At 45.5% G+C, this 16,151-nt stretch overlaps 1 protein-coding gene across 3 annotated transcripts in view; it reads left to right on the forward strand.

The window, feature by feature from the left end:
- LOC126527901 (uncharacterized) overlaps positions 1 to 16,151 on the forward strand; it is a 110,891-nt gene that overhangs the window by 27,186 nt on the left and 67,554 nt on the right. For all 3 annotated transcript variants that reach the window (XM_072284267.1, XM_072284265.1, XM_072284266.1), the window contains 2 exons: positions 302 to 432; positions 7,899 to 7,962. In XM_072284267.1, coding sequence (XP_072140368.1) covers positions 302 to 432; positions 7,899 to 7,962 — 195 coding nt within the window. The remainder of the gene's footprint in view (positions 1 to 301; positions 433 to 7,898; positions 7,963 to 16,151) is intronic.

The raw sequence follows: 16,151 nt of genomic DNA on the forward strand, positions 1-16,151 counted from the left end.
GGGGCTTGCAGTATCGATGAACAAACGACCATTGCAGCGCAAACTGCCCAAGGAAAGCAGTTGTTGCCCACGTAAATGCAAGTTCCCGTGCCAAAACTTCAGGTTGAAGCTTCCCCGGTCCTGTTGATCGTTTCAAGCGCTGTGTTGGGCAGATGCATTTAATGGCCTACTGTTAACACTAGCCAACCTGCCTGAGGAACCGAAAAATATTTGTGCTTGGGTCCCCTTCACTTTAGTGTCACGTCACGTGCCTGTATGGTAGTTGTTTTCTCAGGTGACATGAGATTGTGTGTACGCGCAGTGAGGACCTTCAGCGCGAGCTGACCAAGGGGATCTTTGGAAACAAGTCGCTGCGTTTCTCCCTGCGGCTGTCGTGCCAGCTCATCATGGGGCTCTGGGTACTCTACCGCAGAAAGGCCGCCCTTGTCCGAGGTGAGAGGCACGGAGAGTGTCGAAACAAAGGGTGTCATACTAAGAAAAGTGTCATCTGTGACCACAACCTACAGAAGGAGTGAATACCCTGCTGTCCAACTCAAAGACAATTTCTATAAACGTGCCTTGTGCACTCATTTCCATGACATCACAGTTCAGTCTGCAAACTTATTTCGCAATTTCACCTTCTCGGGAGCTGCTTCAGAGTGCAGGCACATAGGGAGTGCAAGTACGGTGTGTGTTTGTATGCAGAGCTGGCACTGAATTCCTCAGTTGTCACTGAGTGTTGAGAGAAATCTGGTGCTGTGGGTATCTGCACACTCCACGGGTAAGGCACTTTATCCAGAATATTGGAATGATGGGTATTACAGTGATTTGTCTCTTACTTTCAAACAATGTTGCAAAAACCTTTAGCTAGGTGCCAACTTCGATTTGGCCATTCAAATACCTGTAAAACGCAGAATGCTTTGATGAGACAACCGCTGGACCAATTGCAATAAAATTTGGTGCATTTGAAAGAGAAAATTAGGTTCGTCTGACTCAACAAAGCAGAATTTTGATTTAAAGCCTAGAATTTTTTTCAAAAAATTCCTCAAAATAGTGTTACAATAATATTGAAGCACAAAGTTTACAAATTCACATCTGTGCACCTAAAACAAATATTCCAGTTCTGTAAATTGAATTCATGGGAGCTTCTAAAGTGGACAAATGTATTACAGTGAAACCTCGATATAACGAAGTCGGTAAAATCAGCAATTCGCTTCGTTATATTGAAATTTTGTTGTACGGAAATTCGACCATTTATGCAAATAAGTACAGTCACTGATCGATTTTTCTTGCATGGAAAGGGGCTGCAGAATTTTCTGAATTATAGGGCAATCGAAAAAAGCAAATTCGAATTAGAAAATAATTCATTTTTTGGGGAATCGGTGACGCATGATACGGTTTCATGTCACATACGTTGACGATATCTTCTAGGCGCTACGAATTAAACGAAGCCAGCCACTCATTTGCCTGCACTCCGCCCCCGTGGCTAATAGGGTTGCGCGTACTGGGACAATGCTATTGGGAAAAGTGCCGGCAGGGGGGAACGAATGCTTCGTCTGCCTCTTGCTCCAACGGGTCACCCAAACTCGAGATTCTGCAACCTCCAATACAAAATGTGTGATAGGACAGCTTACATGGTGCCATGCCTGCCATCTGGGCACGCCCACTCTTTGCACACACTGCAGATTTCCTCTGCAGCAGGGTGCATGGCTGGCATGCGCTCAGCCATGCTCACAGCCATGTGTAGCCATGGCCGAGATGGGCACCAGAAACTGAGACACGTACCAACTTACCCACCACTCCACAACTTGGCATTGTTGTGCCATGTTTCATAACCTCTGAGAGGGTTGAGCGTTTCGTTGCCTCACATGGCACATCGCATTTGGGCAGAAGTGTTAAATTTTAATTGAATTATGGGGCCGAATGGGCAAAAACCACAATCGGATTATTAGGCACGCCGTAGTGGCGGACTCCGGATTAATTTTAACACTAGTCTTCTTTAATGTGCACCTAAATCTAAGTGCACGAACGAATGCGGCTGCCGCACTTGGGATCAAACGTGTGACCTTGGGCAGTGTTATAGCCTCGGAGCTGCTGCAGTGGGCACAGAGGTGTCGATTTAATGCGTGACCGTTTCCGTTGTGTCGCCTGGACCCTACTGTGATATTATGTGGCTTTATATCTGCATGCGCTGCGTCAGTTGTCCGCCTGACAAATTTGCACGGTCTTTATTTTTCAGAAATAGCAGAACCAAACCATACCGTACCTTCAGTTTGTCTGAAACTGTTGTTTTCTTGCCTTCTCTCGTCATCTTTTCCCTCTCCCACCTTCTCCCCTGTTTGGGAACTGAGAGAGTGGCAAGGTTGTGTCCGCTATTCGGGTGACCGCAGCCGGACGGGGCGTTGGGGCAGAGGTGTAAACGGGAGTGGCCTGCATGATGCAGCCACCTGGTGGTGCAGAGCTCAAAGAAACAAAAACAGCTGATATTGCAGTAACTAAGTGTATTTTACTTTGCTGCGTGTGTAAACTTTTGGCAGCAACACGATTACGCCAGTGCCGAATATTTACACTAGCAGCGAAGTAGAATACACTTGGTTAATGCAATGTTAGTTCTTTTTGTTTCTTTGAGCTCTGCGCCACCAGGTGGCTGCAACCATGCTGGCAACTCCTGTTTACCCAAATACTGGATGAGCTAAACCTGTCTATTTACTCGTTTCGTGGCTGTCGGTTCTTCGCATTCTCTTCCTCCTCTCACCCCTCCTCTCTACAGTTTTAGCCACGTCCCCTCTGGACTTGCACGCTAGTAGAAAGGTATGTGCTGCAGTTTCTGCAATGCTTTTGCACGGATGATTACAGCTGTGGAGAGGCTAATGTGGCAATGCTCAGGGAGCTCTAGAGGGCATTGTGTACATGTTGCCCAATGGAAAGGTCCAAAAAGATGAAGAAAGCTTCCCTGTAGTAAAGACAATTGGCTTTCTCGACACCGTTGGTACGAAGAGCAAACGTGCAAGCCAAAAGAGGTGCCTTTGCTGAGACGGTCGGTGTGTGCTGCCTGCCCGCAAAAAACCCTCGTATCGTGACTCCCCGTCTCGCCTGTGGTTTAGGGTCTTTGCACAACAGGTGTAGTTTTGTCATAACCTGATTTTATTAGTTACTATTTCGTGTCGGGAACAAATTGTAGCACATTTTTATGCCACTGTGAGAAGTGGTAGAAGTGGATGCATTGGCCGCGATGATTGGACTGGTGATGAACAGGCCCACTGATGGCACCTGCTATGTGGCAGCCAGTGTCACATGCTACTTGTGCCGTGCTTGCCTGCAACCGTGCGATTGCTTCCGCTGTGTTGTGATGATACACAGGCGGTTTGTTGCTCGTTTGGCATTTGATCCGACACTGCACCCTACGATGTACTCTATATCTTAGTTTGTTTTTTTATCCTTTTCCCAGTGCGGGGCTGCGAACCTCTGTCCCTCAAATATGGGCTCATATTTTTCATATTCTTGTTCAGTGTCCCTTAAATATACTGAAGACTTTTTCGGGGGCTTGCTAAGAATATACAGCTTGTTTCACTTGCGCAAAAGGCTCTGATATTTTTTTTTACTTGCTCTGTATTAGCTGGGACATCAGGTAAACAAAAATTTAAAAAATAAAGCAAGTTAAGTAGAGCTGTGTGAGCATTGAAACATGGAATATTTTATTCGAATCAGTGGGCATTCAATTCGAAAGGTACTTTCCTTATTCGAAATATTCAAACTCCTGAAAATTGTTGTTGTCGGCTCTAGATGTTAGCTTTGCCGCGGTACAGTGTGTTATACAGTGAAGCATGCAAGCTGCATTGCGGCGAAGCGTACTTGCTGCGCAATGAAGCATATCAAAAGTAAAAAGGGGGCACCGTCAGCGCCTGCCAGTGCTTGTAGCTACCCGACACTATCAGCCCAAGTATTCACACTGTGCTGCCTCTTCACGCATTTGAACAACACGATCCGCCAGCTGGAAACCTCTTCATCTGCTACTAATCTGGCTAAGCACCTAAATACACGGTTTCCAAACTACAAATTTGGCCAGCAAGCTTGGCAGTGTATATATCAGTATAAAGTAGCTGAGCACCACCAGGATGCTTCAGTGGCAAACTGTTAAAAACATGAGTGTAAAAGAAGAATGGAAAATTTCAAGAAACCCAGTTAAGTCTTCAACGATAAAAGCTTCTGAAGAGATTCCTTCTACGTCAGCATTGTGGAAATACTTGATCAACTCATCAACCCGCAGCAGTTTTCATTGCCATAAGGACAGGTTGAAAGTAGTGAAATTTTGGGCTAAAAAGAAGATCCGTGCGTGTGGTGGTGTAAGCACGATGTTCACTGTTGGCGAGCCTTGTAAGAGGTACATGGCGATACCAGACACTAGTGTGTGCAGTGAGTGGCTCCTTTTGGTTGTCGAAAGGAATTGTGACATGCAGGAGGGCGTCACTGTCCCTGGAACGTGTCAGGGGCAGCTATCCATCGTTCCTGACAACATTAAATAACTGCAGATGTGATACTGCAAAGCAAAAGTGTTGCAGAGAATTTTGTTGACCACAAAGCATAATTTTGTTTTACATCATTTGCTGTGCGATAAACTTGCTTATTTTTCGTGCACCTCTGGCTGGCAAAAAAAAATTGAATTTTTGCAAGAACAGCAGTATTCGTATAAAAAAATGTTCAATTCGCCTCATGTTTTTATTATTCGAATTCGCTTTGAAATTGAACATTTTCTATTCGCACGCCCTACGGGCTTAGCTTCCCAAAGCAGCGCATGCGCTATGAGAGGTGTAGTGTCTTTCGAGTCGGTTTCACCAAGAGGGGGTTCATCGGCGAGTGCAGAAAGCACGATACAAAGTACAGCGGTGCCATTGTCTGAAATTCCTGGTAACATTAGATTTACGTGCTATATATTATTGTGTAAAACACACTGGCTACATTATGCTACTGAGGCTAGCTCACCTTCTTCATGCAAACTCGTTGTGGAGAGGCTCTGTGCTTAGAGGCTGAGCATAATGTCATGCACCAAATTGAAAGTGCTTTAAAAACGGTTTCCTAACGAGGCTTCTTATATTACTGTTGCTGATTTATTTTAACAGTTGGATGCTGGAAAAAGGCACTAGTGAAGGAATAATAAGCCAAGTGTCATTTGTGAGTGACACTTCTGTGATAACAAAGCGGCCAATCGTTACCAGGAGAGGAAGCTTCGGCAAGCCAGTGGACACGCGAAAAAGTGAGATGGGCGGAGACACTGCCGTCATGTTCCAGTACCAGCCCACTGCAATGTGGATCTTTACAGCATCTACAAGCTTAGTTTGTTTATCTACTGGCAAGAAGTACAGTACCGCTTTTTAAAGGAAACAAATGGCACAACCAAGCAAGCTTAGGTAATGTTTCCAGTGACAAAGTCTCAGAAAGTGCTTTAAAATTTGTGACGTTGCCAGACATCTGAGGTTCTGGGGCAGAAATACCATATTTACTCGCATAAGGATCGCACTCTTTTGTAAAAAAAATTGACGCAAATTCAGGGGTGCGATCATTACGTGGGTTAAATTTCCCACCAAAAAAAAATTTTCATCCTGTATTTGCTGCGGGATGACAACGGGTGATCAAGCAAGTGGCTGCTGCTGCTTAACAGTGCGGAACATGAAAACAAGAATGGTGGCCAGCGGAGAAAGCTGAACGCGATTTTTCTTCTCGTGGGTACATTATGGGCATTGAAACAGTTTCTTCCGTATCAGTAATAAATAATATTGTAAATATCAGCAAGTTTGCAACAATACCATAGCTGTGTCCATTTTGAGGGGACAGAAACAGAGGTGGGCGCGCTTACTTGCCAGTGACACAGAAACGCATGGCGGGCATGCTGCAGGAGCTGCGGCATTTGTCTTCACTACTCTCCTAATACAGCACATTTCCGCTAAGGGTGGGCGAATATCTTAGCTGTGTTACAAGCATCGGAGTAGGAATAGGGTACACTGCTAATGTATCAGTGTAAACGTGGCCACTGTTGTTGTCACTCGCGATTTGTTGCGTGCCCACAAGTGCAGACGAGAAGAATGGAAAGGCGTCTTTTTTGTTGTTGTTCTTGACCAATACTATTACGAAGCCTACAATAATAAAGCCAAGGTAAGTTTGGTTGTCTTTTTTTTTTTTTTTTTTTCATGGAAGTGCGTGATGTGATGAAAGGAATGAAATGGGGCATCTGCTTAAGAATGTTTAGTGCGTGCAGACCGCTTGGTATGTCTTCAAGAGTCGTTTGCGTGGCATTCGACAGATGGTAAGCATGACCGTCATTAGCTAGACTTGGCACACAAAATATCGCTGCAACAAGTTCGGGATGCGATCATTACACGGGAAAGAAAAAATCGAATTTTGACGACAAAATTCAGGAGTGTGATCATTATGCGAGTAAATATAGTAAAAACAAATAAAAGAGAAAAATGGTCTTCATTTCCTGCATTGGTATTCCAGCCTTTTCCACTGAATGAGCGAGGGACAGTTCTTGTAATATAATACATTGCCAGTTTAAACTGATTTATAGTGTTACAGTTGTGTTTAATATGCAATTTTATTTCAAATCTGTGTTGTATCTGTTTTCTGGGAAGCATACAGCTATCATCATAAGAACATGGCCTATCTAAGTTGGTGCACCAAACAGGGGACTTCCATGATGCCTACAACGCTGCACTTCAGTCAGGCGACATGGGTTTCTGGCCGCCACTGTGGGGCATAGACACTGGCAGGCTCTTGGCAGCCTGCCCCCGCCATGCATTCGTGTGCTTTGTGCTGTTTCTGCTGTGTTCCTTCACCGATGTTCGGCACGCCAACTTACTGCTGCATGCTACTATGCCAGCATTTTGTGTCTTACACGTTCAGTTCCTGCTTTGAGGTGTACAATGAGTGAGCAACAATCAAGGTGGCATTCACTGCACCGACAACACCAGTAAACAAGGCCGCTGCATGGCCATTTTTACTGTTTTAAGTGCAGCAGCTTTATTTTACCAGTCGGTATGTTTAAAAGCCTGTGTACCACTGTGTGCAAATGGCTAGTTATTCATTTTTCGTGTGCATCAACTACAGCACTGTTGTACGAGCTGTGTCACTTGTCTCTGCGGGCATGTACGTGCCACAGCAGTCACGCTTCCTAAGCAAAGGATGAGGTGCCGGGCTACGGTGACCTTGACAAGCTGACCCGATCGTGTGACCGAATTATTCTACTGTCTGCGAGGTCGTGCCTGGGCCGTGCTAGATGACTGCATGCAATTGCTACTCGAGTGCATAAGATATCGCAGCATGTCGCATTTCTTCGTTTGCTTCCCTTTTATTCATGTGCTTTGCTCCTATAGAATCTGATATGACAAGACTCGACAAATAACTTGCAGCCCCTGCAGTCAAGGCCTTCCCCCATCGCTGCTTTTGTTTTGTAGTAGGCCCCGATATGTTTGTGATGCAGACGTGGGAACTCACAAAGATATTCTGTCGGTCTCAGTCGGGCTATGTGATATGTGATGCTGTGCGAGCAAAATGCCACGGCAAACTCGATGCTGCCAGTAGCAGACCATGTGTGGCCCACGACTTTTCCTATGTGCATCCCGTGCTTGCACACACTCCATACTTCACTGCCATACCTTCGTGACGGTGGCAGAAGCCCGTAGTTTTCTTATGTGTGTGCTGGGTTACTGGGATTATGCAACAGGTCTATAAACTTCACTTTTGCATCTACTTGTGCTTGTCGCTTCTGCACTCACATCTTGCATTGTTCTTTGTCTCAGCTTTTTGCCTTTGGCCACGCCATCCTGTGTCAGACGCCACACTTGATGCCCCTTTAATTTACATTATGGAGTGTTTAAGGTTTCCTACCCTATCTTTACTGATGGCTATGGTCCTTTTTATTTTAGCCGAAGCGGAAGAGTGCCTGCAAATGCTGACCAGACGAAGGCAGTTCAGGACCACCAGCATTGAGTAAGCTGTCATGATTTCCTATTTACAATTTACTGTGCAAGCAGTAGGCTACCTCGACACAACTAGTCGGTAGCTAAATGTAACTAGTCTATGCACGTGATAGGAACATTGAAAGGTTGTTGTCTGAGTCACTGTAGTATACTGTAGCTGTTTCGGTGTAAATGTTGCAAAGGAACAACCTGTGCGGTTTCGTTTCACGTGTAGCAAATATTGTGCTCAACCATGCAGGGTTTGCTTGAGAAAGATGCAGTTTTGTTTTTAGCTGGATGTGAAAAGCTTACCACAAAATGTCCTTCTGCAAAAAATTGGGATGTAGTTGGCCACGAGTCTGATGATGTCATATTCCCAGACTTTGTGCATTGCACTCAATGCTGGGGACCTCAGTTCATAGTGGAGCAGAGGTTGTCCAAGGAGCTGCTGGCTGTAATTGTTCGCTGTAATGGCTGGCTGTTAATGACAGCTCCATGCGAGAAGCTATTGTTGTGATAACTCAATAATTTCATAAGCCTGCAAGCCTCACCTTGCTGTTAAAGAAAGTGTCTGCCTACTTTGACCAAATGATTTACTCTTTCTTCACTTTTAAAAGATAGTCTCATTCCTTGATATGGAATGGGTGGATTAGCTGTTTCATCAGAGGGCATATATTTTTTTCAGGTGTAAAACCTGAAACACCTGTTGCTTCTGTGATGTCCCGATGTTGATTTGATAAACATTAATATAAAAGAGAAGCAACCGTGTGCTAGGTTGATGTTGAAGAGTTGGCAATGCAGATAGCAAAGACATTGTACAGAAAACATTTTTGATGATTGTCGATATCAGACATGGGCACCCTCATGTGGTGAAGAGAGGGTTAGGTGAGGATCGCCTTTCGAAAGTCCGGTGAGGACGAGGGAGGGTGCGGTAACAATGTGAGGTTAAATGATGCAGGGGTGAGTCATATTCTTGATGTAGAGCAAAGTCACTCAGATCGTGTGCCTGGTGCTCTTAAAGTCTAAAGGTTTTAAGTGCACTGACAGGAGGTATCTCTAGCACAGATGTATGTCAAAGCCCGTTTTTAACTGACTATAGTCATAAATGGCTGTAGCTGTAGCTAAACCTTTTGAAAGCTGTAGCTACTGAAAGTGTCAGTGAGAGCGGGAAAGAGTGACAGCGAATTTTTGAGGGCAGTCCCAGATTATTTTTTTAGAGCGCAGCTGCTAGGCGGCCATTCCTGCGGCGAGCGTTAGCGTTGGTCTTGGTGTAACTGAGCGAACGAGCACAACAGTGAAGGATGAAAGAGTGAATGCGGAGCGGGAGATGAAAAAAAAACACGAGCCGCAAAAGGCGGACACCAATAAGAGCGGCCCCTTCAGTGATGTGCTCGCGGGAAACTGATTTCGTGCGAACCTCCCCGACAGCTCGGTGTGTACCCGTGTGCTTGGTTTGGTCTTATTCGCGATTGTTTTGTAATCTGATTCCATGTGTGACGAAAATTGTGTAGTACTTTCTGGAAACCAAGGGGCACCAGCGATTACACTGGGACCTTCAATGAGTCGCATATAAAAGCCGACGCGCTTGACCTGCAGTTTAGATTTTCTACAATTGCCAACTCTGCTACATGTCTCTCTCAAATTCTTTGCCTCAATATATTGTGAAATGAAAACACATGTGGAGCTGGGCTCGAATTTCGCATCAGGGAGTGTCGGAATCATTCTTGAATTTTTCACTGATCATCACCAGTCAGCGCACTCCTTTATCTGAAGTAAACACCCTGGAGTTTACCTTTCCTTTCTCTAATTAAATGGGCAAAAATTTGAATTTGAGGATATTTGGACACTGATAGCATTGTTGCAGTGCTTCTGTACTTGAACTAAAGGAAACATCAAGATGAAGAAAAAAAACATGTTGGTAATATAGCTAGATCTTGTCTACCGTACAACCAAAACTTGTTTTGTTCTGAATCTTGTGCATGGCAATGACAGTCAAGCGACTTTATTTACAGTAAACATTAAGCTTACGTGTCCTAGCTCAACCTCCACAATGTCGAGCTGTTGCACTGATTCTCAAGAATTAGCGAAGCAGTCTAGTTGAATAGGTTAACGTGTAGTTGCTTCATTCATGAATTCCGACAATTTCTCTATTTTCAAATCCCCATAATCAGCATGAAACATTCGGCATGAGAAACACCGCTAGCGATTTATTGAAAACGTGACAAAACATGCATCCATGTTTCATCTAGTTCGCCATCCATAGGCATGCACTGTAAAAAATAATGGTCAGCTTCATGCCGTTGACACACATACTTACTGCTGAAAACATATTCGCTTCTGCTTTTCAGGGCATTAATGTAGGCATATTTAGCTACCAGTGAAGTGTAGAACAAGTTACTACTAAACTTCTTTAGTTTGCCCACTGCCAATATGCAGGCACTGTGGCATAAATGGAAGACGTGTCCTCATGCTTGCCAAAAGCAGCATTAGTTTGTGGGCCATTATGGCTGGCATGTGCTCGGGATAATTCAGCTTTGATAACATGTTTGCATCTTGAGATGCATTTTGCATTTATACAAATTAAACATCTCCATTGGATGATTTACTGCCACGAAAACAAGAATGGAACCTCTTAATATTGTTGTGCAGCACTTGTGCATAAACACGATAACCACACAGCTGAGTTGCATTTTGGTGAGTCTGATTCCTAGCGAGTCAGGCTGACTTGCATTTTGGCGAATCTGAGTCCGAGTGAGCCCTGAGCAAAAAATATACTTTGTCTGTGATCTGAGTGCATTCTGTTTATTTTGCCTAGCCTAAGCTCGAAACATAGCTAAATTTGCAGTGGGAATGGCAATATGATACTGGAAACATCATATGAGGGCAGAAAAAAGAAGATCAAGCACGGGAATATGCGGCTGTGCACCACAACTGCGATTTCCCCCTCCCCTTGACGAATGCGTGCCTCCACTTTTACCTGCGTCTTTTCTGGAGCACCGCTAGTAAAAGTCAGCGCCACCCTTCTGCCCCCACCCTTTCCACGTATTTCCTCTGCTTGTCATTAAGCAGGCTTGGAAGGGAAGTGAAGGAAGGATCACTGCAAAGTGCGAAGCATCTGGGCCCTTGCGCGTATAGTGCATGCCGTGTAAGCATTCCATTTCTCTCTTGCGGCCAAGGCCTCACAAAGTGCGCTGTGAGCTGCGTCGTTGCGAGATAGGAGCAAGTTTGGAGCGGTCAGAGTTGCTCCAGGGGCCGTATTCTGTAGCGGTTCGCTTTGGAACCGGTTCCTTCTGGCTGTTGCCATTGGTCGGCGCTTCGTTGCCGTCATCCCTGGTGGGTGGGACGACAAATTTTGTTGACGTCACACAAGTTGGCAATCATCTGGAAAGGAACCGGTTCCCTGCTACGAGAGGAACCGCTGAGAAGTGGTTCGCTCGAGATTAGCGCGCAGTGGCGAGCATGATGTCGAGGGTTGCTAGGGCAACCGTGGCTGCCGGCTAGTCTCGCGCCAGCTGACGAGCCGGCACCTAGACGAGACGAGACAGAGACGGCAATGGTGGCTCCTTTGGTTGTGTTGCTGGCGAGCGCCGAAAGACAACGACGCGACGAGAGGCAACGACGCGATGCGTTCGGCATGGCCGAAGAAGAGTTTCGAAGGCATTTTAGGCTCTCCAAAGACATAGTGCGACGTCTTTGCGATGAGCTGGAAGAACATCTCGGGCCTCAAAGATTTCGTGGTGTCGACACTACAATGAAAGTGATGTGTGCGCGTCGGTTTTTTGGCACCGGGAGCTTTCCAGTGCGTCGGGAATGAAGAAGTGATTGCACTGTCGCAGCCTTCGGTCAGCCGGATCATTACAGCCGTCGCCAAGGCCATTACGGTTGCGGGCAAAGAAAAAGGATGGGTTAGATTCCCATCCACGGCGCAACAGAAAGCCGTCGTCAGCTGCTGGCACAACACACACGACGCCTTTGCTAGGTAGGGGTGCTCCTCGATGAATGAAACGAGTATTTCGCGCTGCCTCGCTGAAACATGAGGACCCAGCCGCCTGTTCTTGTGCGACGACATCGTTTTGGTTTCGGCGCGCGAACAAGTCCGAAACGTAAACAAAGCGAGGCAAGTTGTTTGCATAACGTATGGCACACCATCTAGCGACTAAGTAACAAAACAACACAAATAAAATTACAACTCCCAGTAGCCGTCTGCACCGCAAGCTCACATTTATTACTGAAAATTATATTTGCAAGTGTTCTATACAAACCAATGTTTTTTTTTTTTTATCAAACCAGCAACATCCTTCAATTGCTATACCGTCCCCCAAGTACAAACGAAAATGATGACGTGATCTTCCGGCAGACAGCCGCTCGTTGATAGGTTCCCCTCACACCGCCCCATTCCACTCTTTCTCCGAGTGACGTAATCCAGACGTAACAGCCAAAGCGAACCGCTACAGGATACGGCCCCAGTTTAATAGGTTTCATCGGCGCACTTACCATCCCCATTCAGCTTTCGTTCGAAGCCGCCCCTGTTTTGCTTGGGCGCTCTACCCTTCGTGCGAAAGCACTGCATAGTGGCTGCCGTTCAGCGTGACTTGGGATCATGACACTGCTCATTCGCTGGTCATGCTACTAAACTATTCTTGTGGCAATGCCTATGATGAGTGAGACTACTGTTGCCTCTGTGGAGCAACCGGTCATTCCAAATGCTCGGTATCCGGAGCAATCTGCGAGAAGAACGAGGCGAGGCAGACTTTCAGCATTGCTCCTTGTAAAGCGTAGTTCGAATGAATGTTGCCGATGTAGCTTCAGCACACGTGCTTGGTGCCTTGACGGATGGAAAATGCAAATAGTAGGGAGCATGACGCCGAGCAGCTAGGCCCGGCAAGCCAGCCTCCTATGATGCCACCCCACAACATTCTCTCCAGAGCCAATCTGTGCAGTGAGTCTTCGGGAGTAGGCCTTGCACAGTTGTTGGGCACTGTACGGTACCCCTTCAGTTTTCGTGGTGCCCTCGTTGCGCTCTCTGCATTCCATGCGCTCAGCAGATAAAAATTGTTGCTTTCTCATCGCGTGGTGAGGTTCTATTTCCCATGAGCCTTTTTTTAATATACGGTCGACTAGTTGGAATTGGCCCTGATAATTTGACAAAAAATGTCCGTTTTATCCGAAACGCCTCGCTTCCAAAACTTTTTTTGCAGTTTATAATGTTATTGCAAAGTGAGAGTGATGAATTTTCAAAGTAAAAAACAAACAAAAAAGTTGCAGTTTCACCCAAGATGCGAAGCATCAATTGCGATAGCAAATTAGTAGATAGCTGTGCGAAGTAAGGATAGCAGTTTTATCGGCCATATAAAGTTGTAAACATTCGCTAACTAAAGGTGTCATGCGCACACACGTAAACAAAAACACATCTCACTCGATTACCGCAGAAAGTTGCTGTCAAAACATTGGAGTCAGGAAGCACAGTAGCAGCAGCGAGCGAATGGACCTTCGTGCTGTCTCTCGCTTCACTGCGAACTAAACGTTGAAAGCACAGCGCATACAAAGCTTCTGGCACTGGGTGCACTTTGTCCACATCGCAGATCACTTTCAAAATGTTCCGTCCCACAGCTGCGCCGTAAGCAGCAGCTGCCAGAGTAGAACCACCCTCTCCCTCGCACCGCCACCGTGACTCGCGCACGAAAGAAGACGGCATGCAGATACCCACCTTGCCATTGCAGATACCCACCTTGTTCATTCGTGCGTACGATATTGAGCCACAATCGTCGGCTGACCCTCGCAAGTCAGTTGTCAGCCCGTGTTGACACGGCAAAAGTCCATTTTATAAGCCCGATTTTGGCAAAACTTGCCACGAATTTCGTCCGCTGTAGCGGATAGTCTGTTGTAGCGCGGCCTATTAAAAGCGAACTTCGTTGCGTTAATAAAATAGCTAGAATAAACTAACAGTGTGATATGGTTCGTTATATCCAAAAGTCTGTTGTAATGAGCGCAGGGTGTATGTTTATGACTATGCTGAAAGTAATCATGTGATGCTTCCACTTAGATCGTTTCCATCCTTCGTGTTCGATGCTCGTGTTCAGCGTGATTGACAGCAAATATGGTTGTCGGCTCAGCAGTGTCACAGCTGGAATTGTGCACCTACATTTATGGTAAACATACTGTCTCATAGACAAAACTACAGTTTGTAGTTAGACAAAACTACAGAACTTGCACAGCAAAGGTGAAATAGTTAATCAGCATAGGGCCTCTTGCGGATGACTGTTGTTCACGGCTACCATCTTTGTGAAACAATGTATGGTGGCCCTTTGTTCTGAATGCCATTTGTAGGCACACATCAATCTCTTTTTGTAGTGTCGAGCAACCTGTCACAAGAATTTACATGACGGGCTCGAAAATGTTGTGTGATGAGTGCCCTGACGAGGTGGCGGCCAAAGCGGAGCAGCGTCTGATAAAGACGAGTAGTGGTTTTAGTGCAGAACGCAAGACCCTCTTGCCGTTATGCCCTGTATAAAGCCCAGGTGCAGTAGGACTCTAAAGTGCTTGCACGACGTGTGTTGTAGGGGCGAGGGTGAGCCGAGAAGGATGGTGGCTTGATGCGTGCCGTCTTCCCATGCGCGCAAAGGGCAGGAAGAGTAGGAGCACGGTAATGTGATCAAGTGCGTGCTGTAGGGCACGTAATCTCAAGCTTCGTAGACATGTTGAACGGAGAGGCCATAGACAGCATTCCCTCCCTTCTGTTTGTGCTCTTCGTTGAGCCAGCGTTGTGACAGCGAGTGAGATCTGTTCAGGTTCGCCTTTTTTATTTTTGAAGCTAATTTGGTAAGCAAAAGTTAGCTGCTATTTACATGGCTGATAAAACTGTAAACGTTACTTCGTGTAGTTGTGTAGTACTTTGCTATTGCTATCAATGCTTCGCCTTTCAGGCAAAACTGCTACAATATTGTGATTGAAACTTGTCTTTTCTGATTGCCCAATAATTTGGATAATTCCGCTTGTGCCATCATGTATGTGTCTTTGGTGTGTGCTTTCTTTTGCAGCAGGTATGTCTCACCGTACTTACTTGCATAAAATTATTGTCAAATTCCAACATAACAAAATTTCGATATAACGATACAAAGTGCTTATTTTATCGACTTCGTTGTACCAAAGTTTAACTTTCCTATTTATATATTCGGTGGGATGCAGACATTAGTGTATTGTTTCCTATGCCATTGTGTAGAGCCCTGTTTGGTTATACAGTAGACTTCTGTTAATTTGACTCCGGTTTATTCAATTTTTCTGTACAATCCCAACTAAAAGTTCCAGCTGGTGCCCATACATTTCTATTAAACCAAACTTTGTTATCTTGCTCCTGAAATTGACCTTTGCCAGTTAATTCGAACTTGCCTGGTTAGTCATCACGCACGCGCCTGACCCCGATGGTGACTGCAGTGGTAAAAAAAATTGAGGTTTTACATGCTAAAACCATGATCTGATATGAGGCACACCGTAGTGAAGGAATAATTTGGATCACCTGGGGTTCTTTAATGTGCACCTAAATCTAAGCACGCAGTTGTTTTTGCATTTTGCCCCCATCGAAATGTGGCTGCCGTGGCTAGGATTGGATCCCGCAGCCTTGTGCTTAGCGACTACAGGGGTGACTCCAGTAGCAGCAATGTCAATCTTTGCAGCACTTAGGGTACAGTGAATGTGTTGAACCCACATCATTTCCCATCAAAAATGCCTGTTTACTGCCTGCTCCTGAAAATTCTTAAAGCCAAGATGGTGCCTGACAATAAATTATTACAGTATTGATCCGATTCTATCGTGAGTCTTTTTTCTTTCTGAGAAAATTTCCTATAGAATTTGCTTGGGTGATGCAATTCACTGCGAAACCAAAGCCTAAACAGCGTTTGGAACAGCCTACCATCGAAGCCAGCCTTGCGAGCGTCATAGCCATTGCCATCACAAGATTGCAACCTTAGATTGCGACAAAACGAGTTCTCGCACAATGTGATCACGATGACGCGTCGCTTTCACGTTTACTGCAAAAACACGTTCAAATGATCAGTTTTTTTACATGTTGAGCTAGCAGCGAGAAGTCGCGGCACATGTTTTTGGAATTCCGGACAATTGCACGCATCACAGGAGGAACTAGTGAAGTGCTCAGTCCAGGCGTGGACTGCTATCTGTTGTTGCGGAGTTGTTTCATAATTGCAGAATATCAAATGCGCTATAAAC

This window comes from Dermacentor andersoni, chromosome 9 (genome assembly GCF_023375885.2).
Source record: "Dermacentor andersoni chromosome 9, qqDerAnde1_hic_scaffold, whole genome shotgun sequence".
Lineage (NCBI taxonomy): Eukaryota > Metazoa > Arthropoda > Arachnida > Ixodida > Ixodidae > Dermacentor > Dermacentor andersoni.